Source organism: Meles meles, chromosome 8, assembly GCF_922984935.1.
Source record: "Meles meles chromosome 8, mMelMel3.1 paternal haplotype, whole genome shotgun sequence".
Classification (NCBI taxonomy): Eukaryota; Metazoa; Chordata; class Mammalia; order Carnivora; family Mustelidae; genus Meles; species Meles meles.
The window spans coordinates 54,246,918-54,259,826 of record NC_060073.1 but is presented as its reverse complement, the minus strand read 5'-3'; the positions used below and the strand labels follow the sequence as shown (position 1 = coordinate 54,259,826).

Sequence of the window (12,909 nt, the reverse complement as noted above, 5' to 3'; positions counted from 1 at the left end):
TCTTCACTCCTTTATTTTTTAATCATAGGTCCTTTACCAGAAGATAAAATCTAAGAATAGATTAAGAGGAGGAAACTAGCAGGTTCCATTATACAAATAGGAGGAAGAAAGACCATGAACTCACATATTGTTAATATTTTTGTCTTTCAGATGTAATTGTTTAAACAGCCCTCTTTCCTATTTGTCTTCACCTCAGAATCTTCAATACCTAGGACAGTGCCTGCCCTATCAGATGGGCCCAATAAGTATTTGTTGAATAAATGAAAGGGTATGTGAATCATGTGAGTGCTGAATCAAATTCTCCTTATTTAAAAGGCAGCATAACTTGGGCACTTGGGTGGCTCAGTCAGTTAAATGTCTGATTCTTAGTTTTGGCTCAAGTCATGATTTCAGAGGTCCTAGAATTGAGCCCTGCACTGGGTTCTCAGCTTGAAGATTCCTTCTCTCTGCCTCTCCCCCCAACTCGCACACTCATGCACTCTCTCCAAAATAAATTTTTAACAATAACAAAAAGCAGTGTTTTTGTTCCACTTTCCAATATGTCACTCTCCCCTCTCACCAAACAACACAGTGATTTCTTCTCAATTCCCTGAATGTCACAAGTTTTTCACCACCAGTCCTTTGCACTGGTGATCCTCTCTGTCCCCTCGGCTCTTCCACAGGGCTGACTCAACCATCTTTGCACTGCAGTTTAAATATCCCTTGTCAAGGATATGGTTAAGCGCTGTTATCTGAAATACCACTGCCTGCCCCCCTTTACTAACAGAGCATAGGTGTTTTTTTCCCTACAGCTTCTCAAAGATTTTCTTATTGTCTGTTTTCATTAACACAGTGTAAATTCAGCAAGGGCAGGAACTATGGCTCCTTCCTTCCTATTTCCAGTCTACAGCACAGTGTCGCCCACTGTGTGCTTTGAACAGACAAACGAATGAATAAATGAAAGCAAAAATAGCCCACTACTGCTGAAGGCAGCTGTATTACTTGCCAACTTACTAGAAACTCAGTGAAATTGTTACTCCCACAGTTTGGGAATGCCCAGCTTTTAAGAAACTCTTGGATTTGCAGCCTCTGCATCCCTCTGTAGCCCCTGAATTCCAACTCTGGTGGGGAGGAGGGCACTTATTTCCAGTTGGCTTTTGTGAATTACAAGTGCAGTGAATCTGCCCTCAGGTCCTGGGACGAAGCCTGAAAGGGCCAGGAGATTCCTGTGGAGTGTCTGCTGTTGTGGTGGAGAGGGGAGAAGGCAGAGCAGAGTGCACAGATGAGACAGGGGCCCGGTACTGTTGGAGGGCATAGCTTTTGGTGGCTCAAGGCTCGGGGCCGTCCTGATCTGGCTTGCAGGGAGTAGGAGTTGCAGCCTGTGTAGTCCACTCCTGGAGCTTGTGTCCCTGAGATAGGGACCCTCAGAACCTGGCTTGGGGTGCGCAGTTCACAGCATGGATGTTCTTGGAAAGGAAGGACCCCAACCTTGGCCTCCAAAGACACAGAAAACAGGACCCTGGACAGCGCTTAGAGGCCACAAAGGCAGGGCTTTTGTTACTGTGTGTTCCCAGATCTTTTCCACTAGGGCAATTTTGCCACTCAATAAAGCTGAGATCCCAATCTGTGGGACCACTATCCTAAAGTTGGGCAGAAATGGATTCCCCAAAAATGGACACCTTTTACTCACCAAAATAATATAAATTTCTTTGAAACAAGAGGAACATCAAAAGAACAGTCTTTGATCATATTATTTGAATAAATCAGGGGATACTAATAGATTTGAGAAGTACAAAGGTGGTAGCCAGGGGCTGGAGGGAATGTGGAGTTAATGGGTACAGTCTGTTTTGCTAAATGAAACTAATTCTAAGATTGGTTTCACAATGTGAATACACTCAATGCTATTGTAAAGAGAAACTTTTTTTTTTAAGGTTTTTATTTTTTGGACAGATAGAGATCACAAGTAGAGATCACAAGACACCCGGGGCGGGGGGGGGAAGCAGGCTCCCCACTAAGCAGAGAGCCCGATGTGGGGCTTGACCCCAGGACCCTGGGATCATGACCTGAGCCGAAGGAAGAGGCTTTAACCCACTGAGCCACTCAGGCACCCTAAGAGAAACTCTTATTTTCATTTACTTCAAATGCAATATTCTGAATACTACACTTCTTCTGACACTTCTGGTCACCACATGGGTACGCATCCAGCAATTCTCCAGCGCCAGCTCGGTGTCCTACAATTCACCTCAATTCTGACACTATCCACCTGGAGAGAGCCTCAGATCCCACAGGTTGAAAGCTCAGACCTGCACCACTGGCCCCCCTGCCCCAGATTGTACCTGTGCTTCTGATCCACCAGCTATGAAACAGAGGTTCCCCAGACCCTCTTTTCAGGTTTGATTAATTTGTTAGAATGGCTCACAAAACTGAGGAAAACATTTTACATATTAGAGTACCAGTTTGTTACAAAATGATGTAACTCAAAAACAACCAGATGGAAGACATGCTGAAGGCAAGGGATGCAGAACGGGGGCAGAGCTTACATGCTCTTCCTGAGCAAGACTGCCACTCTCCCTAGCACCTCCTCATTCACCAGCCTGGAGGCTCTCCAAACCCAGGATTTTTGTGGAGGCTTCATTATATGTGTGTGATTGATTAAATCACTGGCCTTGGTGATTGAACTCAATCTCCAGTCCCTATCCTCTCCAGAGAGGTGGGGGTGGGTGGGGCTGGAAGTTCCAACCCTCTAAGCAAGAGGTTGGTTCCCTTGGCAACCAGCCACCATCCTCAGGTGATTTCCAAAAGTTGCACATTAACATAAACTTAGGTGTGGTTGTATGGGGAGGACACTCCTTTCACCTTTGTGGTCCTGGAGCTATTCCAGGAATCCATGACAAAAGACTAAATATTAAAAGATGCTCCCATTGTTCTTACTCTCCTGGAAATACCAAGGATTTTAAGAGCTATGAAACAGAAATCTTGGACCAACACCAAAATATAGAATAAACCACAATATCACAACTACTCAACTATATACCTAAAAATGTTAAACTGGCAAATTTTATGTTATGTGTATTTTACCACAACTTTAAAAATTACCAAGGGGGGGAAAAAGTGGTGCCCAAGCTGCAGAGTGACTGGGAAGCTCCCTCCTCACTGTCAAGGAGCTTGTGGCATAGTATAGAGCCACAGGATTACTCCATGTGTCTGGATGGCTGGCCCAGAAGTCAGTCCCTGGAGATACTGGAAACAGATTCAGGGTCCCACTCCACAGGCATTGGTGCTGTTTCTAGAGCTAGTCCCCCAACCTTCCCAATTAGGAAGGATGGCGATCTCATTCAGTTGACTCTCCTTTCTACCCTGAGGAAATGGGGACCTTCATGGCAGTTCTTTCTGTTCTCCAACTCTTCCTTTGCAGAGATTATTATTACTAGAGAAGAGTGATTTTATTTTTCTTGAAATGTCATCTTCATTCCCTGAAAGTAGATAGATTTCTTTCTTTTTTTTTTTTTTCATCCTGAAGCTTCTCCACCTACTAAATCCCATACTGCAGCCTGTGCGATACTCCATAAGGAATGCCTCTGCACCCCCTTGCCTGGCTCTCCTTACTTTGATGTACCCATCTCTGTCCAGCAGTATTCACATCTTCATTAATTATTAAGATCTGCTATAGTTTGCTGCCAGTAGGTTGTAAAAGGAGTGAAAAATAGTATTAGCATTCTTTTTCATTGACACCTGGGGGACAGCTATAAACATAAAATACTCAACCATTACCATTTTGTAATTGCAAGTATAATAATTATTACTTTAAAATATTTCAAAATGAGGGATACCTGGGTAGCTCAGTTCATTAAGCATCCAACTCTTGATCTCAGCTTAGGTCTGGATTCAGGGTTGTGAGTTCCAAGTCCTGTGGTTGGGCTCCACAGTGGGCGTGGAACCTACTTAAAAAAAATTCAAAATAAGTAGCCCAGACCATGAGTGTCAGAACTTAAAACAACCACGTATGTTAGACCTCTTCATTGTAATTTAGCAGGGCAGAAATTCAGGTGGCCTGGGGATCCCATGTGCAACCAGCGGTTTTGTTGCGACCGAGCCCTTAAGCTATGGGGTTTGTGCTAATTCTGGGCAATTCGTGTCAAAAATTAGTTGAGTTGTAGGATATCCTGTTGGTGTCAAAGAATTGAGAACTGTTGTTAGAAAATGACACACCATCTCCCCTTGATTACTACAACAGCCCCCTAGCCAACTACAAATTTAGGAATTCCCACAACCCCCTCAGTTTCCATAATTCAGTAGAAAGACCCACAGAACTCAGTAAAGTGCTATACTTATGAGTCGTTTATTATAAAGGATGCAAATAAACAACCAAATGAAGGGGTACCTAAGTCACATTCACGGAGTAGGTCTGTGGCTTCCTTATCCCCTACAGGCAAGTGACTGTCCCAGCACATCCATGTGTTCACCAAACAGGAAGTTCCCTGAACTTTGTTGTTTAGTGTTTTCACATGAGCTTTCACTGCAGGGGCATGATTAATTAAATCATTGGCGGGGCGCCTGGGTGGCTCAGTGGGTTAAAGCCTCTGCCTTTCGCTCAGGTCATGATCCCAGGGTCCTGGGATCGAGCCCCGCATCGGGCTCTCTGCTTGGCGGGGAGCCTGCTTCCTCCTCCTCTCTCTCTCTGCCTGCCTCTCTCCCTACTTGTGATCTCTATCTGTCAAATAAATAAATAAAATCTTTAAAAAAATAATTAAATCATTGGCCATGGTGATTGAACCCAATCTTCAGGCCCTTTTCCCCTTTCCAGAGTCAAGTTGTAACCCTCTAATCACATGGCTCTTTCATCTACTGACTAGCCACCATCCTGAAGCTATTTAGGGGCCCCTCTAGGATTTACCCCATTAGCAGAAACTCAGATATGGTGGAAAGGGTTTATGGGTAACAAAAGACATTTCTATGGCTTAGGAAATTCCAAGGGTTTTAGACAAAGATTAAATATGATGTTTTTTATTGTACCCCAGGCCACCCCCTAGTCTTTGATCATGGATCCCTTATAGCAAAAAGATCATATCTGTCTGAACGTAACAGATAACAGCAGCATTTGGAAGAGTCAATGTGGGTAGAGATAAGAGGCTTCTAATGCAATTTCCCAATACATCTGACCATCAATATCAGTATTATAATTTTACCAACAATGTAGATATAAGACCATATTTCATTATGATAAACATAATCTGAAAAATAAAAGTCAAAAGATATCGGCCTATTACTAGAGTTCCATTCAGTCCAGGCCATGATGTCATATGAAAATATCTCCCAGGATGAGGCCACTCATGTTCACAGGCTTCCATTTGATCTCTGCAGTTTCCAAAAGCAGGTGTGGCTTCAGCACTGTAGTACTACACAGCTTCACTCTTTCAGGCATCTGATATAATTGCGCTAAGAGATAGTATCATCTCCTGTCTTGAGCCTCTTTCTAAGTGTTAATGAATTCGAGATTCCCTCATTATATAACTTATTTGTTTGTTTGTTTATTTATTTATTAGTCTAGCAGGTACTCCCCCCAGTCTACTCCCCAGAGTAGGGTTCTATAGGTACAGAATGAGTGGGCTATTTTTACTATTAGACATAGCTGCATTCACTGTTAATCACGGTTTTCACAAATAGGGTAAAGGTACACTCCATCAGATCCTTAGGAATTCTGACATAAGGATTTAAAATATAGTTACAGGGGCGCCTGGGTGGCTCAGTGGTTTAAGCCTCTGTCTTCGGCTCAGGTCATATCTCAGGGTCCTGGGATCTAGCCCCGCATCGGGCTCTCTGCTCAGTGGGGAGCCTGTTTCTGCCTGCCTCTCTGCCTACTTGTCACCTCTCTCTCTGTCAAATAAATAAATAAAATAAAATATATATATATAGTTACAGTTTCTTACTTAGGAATCATCCCTGCTTCTGGAGCTTATAGCTGCAGCCTTGGTCTGCGGGGCATTCACAGAGTTTACCGTAATCTCCAGTTTACATTCCACACGGGTCTCTGGTATAGAAAATTCACCATACCAGCACTCCAGTTTTTATTTTATATTGTGTGGGCTTGGGCAGTCTTATTTTTGCCATTTAAAATGTCTAACTAATACTGCTTGAAGGGTGGATTTACATGCCTGGAGTTTCACAAAACTAGGTAGGGGAAACTTTGCCAGAGGCAATATCCACCAACCCAATACACTCAAGGTAAAAGAGAAATATAGACCCAGTCACTTCATATAAACATTCTAGTTTTCACCCAAATCTCTATTTTAATCCTATCAACACTTAACATTTCTGTATTCTCTCGATCTGATTACAGCTCCTGTTAGGGATGCAACAGTGGGTTTTGATACCGCAGTGCATAAGGTTCCCTTGTCTAGAAACTCCCAGAAACTACTCTTCTCCACTTCTGCCCATATGTGAAATTTCATCAGGCACTAAATGTATGATTATATAGATAAACTTATAAAGTTAGCATTTATAGGTTAGCCCTAAATAAAAACATTCAAGGTAAACATTCAAAGAACAGAAATTGAAGGCAAAACTTCCATGTTAGTAGAGAAAAAAAAGGAATAAAGACAAATCATTTGATACAAGAGAATGCAAGAAAATTGGGAAAAAAGAGGCAAGAAAGGTGTGGTTAATAGCACACAATAAGCTGGCAGAAAGAAATCTGAAAAATATTGAGCTACATAAGTATTAGATAAAACAGAGTAAGATAAAAATGTTATAATGAGGATCATTACATAATAAACACATTTATCAGAAATACATAGCAGTTCTCAATTTATATATCCAACAATATGTGGATATATAGTGTGCATAAAAATAAAGGGAGATTGCCAAATCCACAATTATGGGAAATTTAAGAAACCATTCTCAGTGATTGATAATTCTATCAGATATAAATAGGATAAGCTAGATTTAAACATCCAGGGAAAGAATTCTACCCCAGTATTTAGAGAATATATCTTCCTCTCAAGCATAAATGGAACATTATGTGTGCACACACACACATGTGCACACACACAGATGTACAGCACAAAGCAAATCTCAGTAAACCCAAAGAATGGAGATCATAGAAAGCATTTTAAGAAATAACCTCCAAAATCTGTATGTTTGAAAATTTGAAAACATACTTCTTTATAATTTATGAGTCAAGAAAGGAAAAAATGAAAGTGAGAAAATGTTAGGACCTGAACAACAGTGAAAACACACCATGTATCACAGCTCAAGACATGGTGTTAACTAGTACATAGAGAATAAGTTTTAAACTTAGATACAGTAATTAGAAGAAACATTTTTAAAAACTCTTAAAGCACTGTCTTACCTAAAAATTTAGAACAAAAAATACAAACTGTAAATCCAAAGAATGTGGAAAGAAGAAAAGAAAGACAATAGTAGCAAATAAAATCAAGACAGAGTATCCATGAAGAAAAAAGGCTGCTTCTTAGAAAAGATAAAAAACCTCTGGTGAGACTGGTTACAAAACAGAAAGCAAAACAGAACACAGCTATCCATAAAATAAAATTTCAAATTAAAGAAAAATTAATAACTTAGAAAAGTGTATCCTACAAAAACCAAGTCATGAACAAATTTTTAAAAATCTGAATAGATTCAAAACTAGAAGATACTTAGGCAAAAATCTTCTCAGCTCAATAAGGGAATGAAGATTTTAGGCCAATGCCCTTTATGCTGAGAACTGTAAAATTTCTAAGTGTGAGCAAACAAAAATAAATTTATTTAAAAATAAATACATTCTGACCAGGTAGGCTTACCTTAGAAGTATAATGATAATAAAATCTATTAGTGCAACTCATTTCATGAATTGATGTGATGCATTTAACTTACATTCATGTACATTAAAATAATCTTAAAACCTTCCAAATACATGCATTAAAGTCAGAAATATCAAAAATTCCTGCTTTCACCACCTCTTTCAACATTATGTAGCTGTTGCAGTAAACCAATGGAACACATATGCACATGTATATGTACACATATTACATACACAAATACTTCTCATGACTATTCAGTTAACTCTTCACATAACAGCCTTTGAAAAGCTAAATTGTTATTTTAAAAAGCCCCCAAATACACTATAGGTTTTTTTAGAAAGTAGTTTTAGATGTCAGAATCTCAGGCAAAGCTATGTTCACCAAGTTACTCTTCACACTTAGTTCCATTCAGAGAATACTGTAAGGAGCAAATCTGAATTGTGTAATTTGTGTGAACCCAAAATGTTCTGTTTCCCTGAGATGTACCTCCTCTTCCGAGAGGAAGAGGCAAGGGCTTTAGCTTGTTCTGCTTGCTCAGGGGTGAGGAATGTGCCAGAGCTCTGTCCCCTTATTTTCCCTAAAGGTGACTTTCCGTGCAATATCTTTATATTAAAGGGCAGTACTACATAACACTATGAGGCCTTTGAAGGCTGGCAAACTGAAGAAAATGGCGCAGAACAGGAAAATGGTACATCCAAAGAACGACTCCCTCTTTTTCCTAGTCCAGTAACCAATTCCCCCCCCGCCCCCCGCCCCAACCAGGTCTTCTCTTCCCCACTGATAAGCACAAAATTCTGAATACATTTTACGTATAAACCGTGTTTTTAAACTTTAAAGTTATTTTTCAGTGGATTTTTTTTTCCTGTTTGAGAATTGTTTAGGTTACTTGGATCAGAATGCACTATAATTTTTTTCATTAAGACTAATGGGGGAATTTTTTTTTTTTTTTTAAACTAACAGCTTTTCATTTCGCAACTGACCTTTCAGGAGTGAATTAAAATACAGTAAGCCAGGGACAGGTCAAGAAGCCCAAGTTGAAAGACTTTCCCCGAAGGCGGCCCCGCGGGACCACCAGCCAATCACCACTAGGAAGAGCCCCACCAGGCTGCGCACCCAGACCCAAAGGCAAACACCCCAGCGTTCCGCTTGCGCAGCGGGGACGCCGACGGCCGTTCCGGGGCTCCGCGACGACGCGCTGCCTGACCGGTAGGAGCCGCCGTCGACGAGCGACGGGTGCCGTCCAGGCCACGCAGGGTGCCGTCCCCTCCCCTCCCCCCACCCCCGCCACCGATCCCTCAACCGGCAGACATGGTTGAGGCAGATCGCCCTGGGAAGCTTTTCATTGGGGGGCTCAACCCCGAAACCGATGAAAAAGGCCTAGAGACCGCGTTTGGCAAGTATGGCCGCATCAGCGAGGTTCTCTTGATGAAAGATCGAGAAACCAGCAAGTCCAGGGGCTTCGCGTTCGTCACCTTCGAAAGCCCCGCGGACGCCAAGGCCGCTGCCAGAGACATGAACGGCAAGTCCTTGGATGGTAAGGCCATCAAGGTGGCCCAGGCCACCAAGCCGGCGTTTGAGAGCGGGCGGCGGGGCGCGCCGCCGTCGTCCCGCAGCCGCGGTCGGCCGAGGGGCCTGCGCGGGACCCGCGGGGGCGGCGGCTGCCCGCGGCGACCCCCGTCCCGGGGCGGGCCGGCGGACGACGGCAGCTACGCGGAGGATTTCGATCCGCGGCCCTCCAGGGCCCCGCTGCCCATGAAGCGCGGGCCGCCGCCGCGCAGGGCAGGGCCGCCCCCCAAGAGGGCCGCACCGTCGGGCCCGGCTCGCAGCGGCGGCAGCGGAATGCGCGGGCGGGCCCCGGCCGCGCGGGGGCGAGACGGCTATGCGGGCCCGCCGCGCCGGGAACCGCCGCCTCCGCGCCGCGACCCCTACCTAGGCCCCCGGGAGGAGGGCTACTCGCCCAGAGACGGCTACTCAAGCCGAGACTACCCCCGCGAGTTTGCTCCCTCGCCCCGAGAGTACACCTACCGCGATTACGGCCACGCCAGTGCCCGGGACGACTGCCCGTCGAGAGGCTACGGCGACCGAGATGGCTATGGAGGGCGCGACCGCGACTACGCGGACCACCCGAGTGGAGGCTCCTACCGAGACCCCTTTGAGAGCTACGGAGACCCGCGCAGTGCGGCCACAGGGCGGGGGCCCCCGCCTTCTTATGGCGGAGGAGGCCGCTACGACGAGTACCGCGGCTGCTCGCCTGATGTCTACGGCGGCGGCCGCGACGGTTACGGCGGCGGCCGCAGCGACCGCTACTCGAGAGGCCGCGACCGGGTAGGCAGAGCCGACCGCGGGCTCTCCCCGTCCTTGGAAAGGGGATGTCCTCCCCCGCGCGATTCTTACAGCCGCTCTGGCCGCAGGATCCCCAGGGGCGGAGGCCGCCTGGGAAGCCGCTCGGAGAGAGGGGGAGGCCGCAGCAGATACTAAGTACCGACAGACTTGGGACCAAAATGCCATATTCAAAGAAACTAACGAAAAGAAGAGTCTGTGCCCTGGTAAACTACCCAAGGACTTGTACAAGGAAGAGTTGTTTTTACCTTTTAAGAATTTTCTGTTAACTTCCTCTCCATGATTTTTGTGCTTTTGGGAGGAAAAAGTTAAAACTCGTTTAATTGCGTTTTGGAATTGTTAACTTTTCTTTCAACAAGCTCATGTTAAAAGTGTAAGACTTGAACCTGCGTACTAGTCTTCTTATATTTTCAAGTAAAAATTCTTCTAAAGGCTTCCTCCCTTCCCATTTTTCCTGAAAAATGAGACAAACAGTTCTAAGATCTTTTACAAACATCTCAAAAAATGGAAAAACGGATCATTCTGTTAATTCAAACCAACTAGATTTGGGGGGAAAGAGTGGGAGGGAATTAGTGTATGCTACTCTTAAGATTTCAGGGTGTATCTTTCAAACCCAGGCTCAGTGTTCCCAATATTTTGAAAGAAAAATGACCAGCAGCAACAACAGAAATTACTTAAATGCTTATTTAAAGGAAGTTCTATATACTCTGTAAGTCTTTAAAAAAAAAAAAGAGGCAAGTGGACAATGCTGGCCATATTTTGGGTTTTTTTGCCTTTACTTTGGGAAACTGCAGGAATTCCTGATCCCTTTGTCCCCAAAATACTGTTCATATGTGTTGAACAAGAATGGAATACCAAATTAAAATTTGGCCAGCCAACTACAGAGCTGCAAAAATCCCAGAAAAACATCAATTAATAGCATTTATTTTCACCACCAACAAATTACTAAGAAATAAGTAGAAAATACACCAGTAGTGGATTTGGGGATCATATGGCTTCCATTTCTAACTCCAAGCTACTTGCCCTTGTCTCTAGAGCCAGCTGCTGGCGCCTGTGGAGAGAAATAGGATTCTGCCCCCAGGGGTGGAGGAATCAAATGTGAGAAACATCAGAGCTCAGAAGCTCAGAGAGTTCCTAAGAGAGCTTGGTATCTCAACATCTGAGGATTTCATCCTGGTATGAGGGACTTGGGTCTGCCTGTTCACAAAAGGCAAGGGGATAGGTTGAGTGTACTGTTAACTTGGGGAGAAGGGCTTGAGCAGACAGAAATCAGAGAGGCTTCCTCCAGAGTGCTTCAGGAGGGATGTAACAACCTCCTCTTTCCACCCCAAGCTCAGGGCAAGAAACACCTTTTCCAGTCAGCACCTGTGGAATTTACCGTTTATTTGAGAGAAAGGTAATTGCACAGTCAAGGAGCTCCAGTAGCCGCCAGAGAAAAAGGACCAGGTTAAAATAGTAGGATTCATGTTCTGCATAATAATTACTGGAGGAAATAGATGAGCATCTGAACAACAAAGTACTTAAAGAGATCTGAATGTACCACACACATACACAACTCTAAAAATATGGTTTTTTGATGAAATAATAAAGTAGGTGAATTACAGCAAAGGCTGCATTAGTGGCCCAGAAGATCAAATGCAGGAAATAGTTTTAAAATAAAGTCCAGAAATCAATCTGGCAAAAATGTGTAACAGCTTTATGGAAAAGTTGTTAATGTTTATTAAAGGACCTGAAAGAAGACTAAATAAATGGGAGGTTTGTATCATGTCATGGTTGGGAACACTTTTTTTTATTGTAACTCTTCTCAATCTCACCAAGTTAATTTGGAAAATCAATACAACTTCAAAGGAAGTTACAACATGACTTTTCCACACAGCTCTCTTATCTTTCTCGATAATACCTATTTATTTGTGTGATCAACGATGGAATACTGAATAAAAGATTTGGTCAACCGGCCACAAAATGAAAAAAAAAAAAGCTTCAATTCACTACAAACAAATGATTAAGAAACAGGTAAGAAAAAGACACTATTGGGAGATTTAGCTAACAATCCTAAAAGTTATATGGTGGAATAAAGAGCAAGAAGAGCCAAAGCAATTCTGAAAAAAACAATTAGAAAAGACTCACCTTACCAGATACCAAAACTCATTACAAAGTTAGAGTAATTTAAGCTGTGCGATATCAACAGACAAGGATAGACAGACCAACAGAGCCAAACAGTGAGCCTAGAAACCAGCCTACTTGCATATGAAAACATGATATATGACAGGTAGCTTTGAAAGTCACTGATGAAAGGATGGACTTTTTTTGTTGTTTTTGATGGCTGTCTCTTTGCAAAAAGATAAAATGAGATTCCCTAACCCAGCATACACAAAAATACATTCTAGATGATTTGAAGATTTAAATCTGAAGAGGAAATTTTTTAAATACTTAGAAGAAAATAAAGAAGAAATGTATCACACTGGGGTAGAGAACTTTTTAAGACATAAAACACACTAGAAGGAAAATGTTGGTAGAATTTTCCACCTTATTAAGATATTTTTAATGATAGGATTCTTAACAGTGAAATATCAAACCATAAATTGGAAGAATTTATTTGCATTGAAATAAGTTCCAAAAGAATGCTTAGGAACCAGTTAGAAAGAAAAACACCAAGAAAAAAAAGGGTGAGCAAAAGGACAGATACCTTTTTGATAGAGGTATAAATTGACATAATCACTGGAAATAATTTTGGCAATGCCTAGTAAAGTCGAAGGGGGTGCGTACCTTATGACCCAGAAATTCCACTTCAAGG

At 43.1% G+C, this 12,909-nt stretch overlaps 2 protein-coding genes across 2 annotated transcripts in view; both read left to right on the top strand.

Annotated features, from left to right (window-relative positions):
* Positions 1-8,985, top strand: part of NLRP14 (NLR family pyrin domain containing 14) — a 45,479-nt gene extending 36,494 nt beyond the window's left edge. The window contains exon 12 of the mRNA XM_046015871.1: positions 8,763-8,985. Coding sequence (XP_045871827.1) covers positions 8,763-8,985 — 223 coding nt within the window. The remainder of the gene's footprint in view (positions 1-8,762) is intronic.
* A 98-nt stretch (positions 8,986-9,083) lies between these two features.
* On the top strand, positions 9,084-10,253 carry RBMXL2 (RBMX like 2). The gene has a single exon (XM_046017717.1). It carries the CDS (start codon positions 9,084-9,086, stop codon positions 10,251-10,253), a length of 1,170 nt encoding a protein of 389 aa, XP_045873673.1.
* Positions 10,254-12,909: the final 2,656 nt, after the last annotated feature.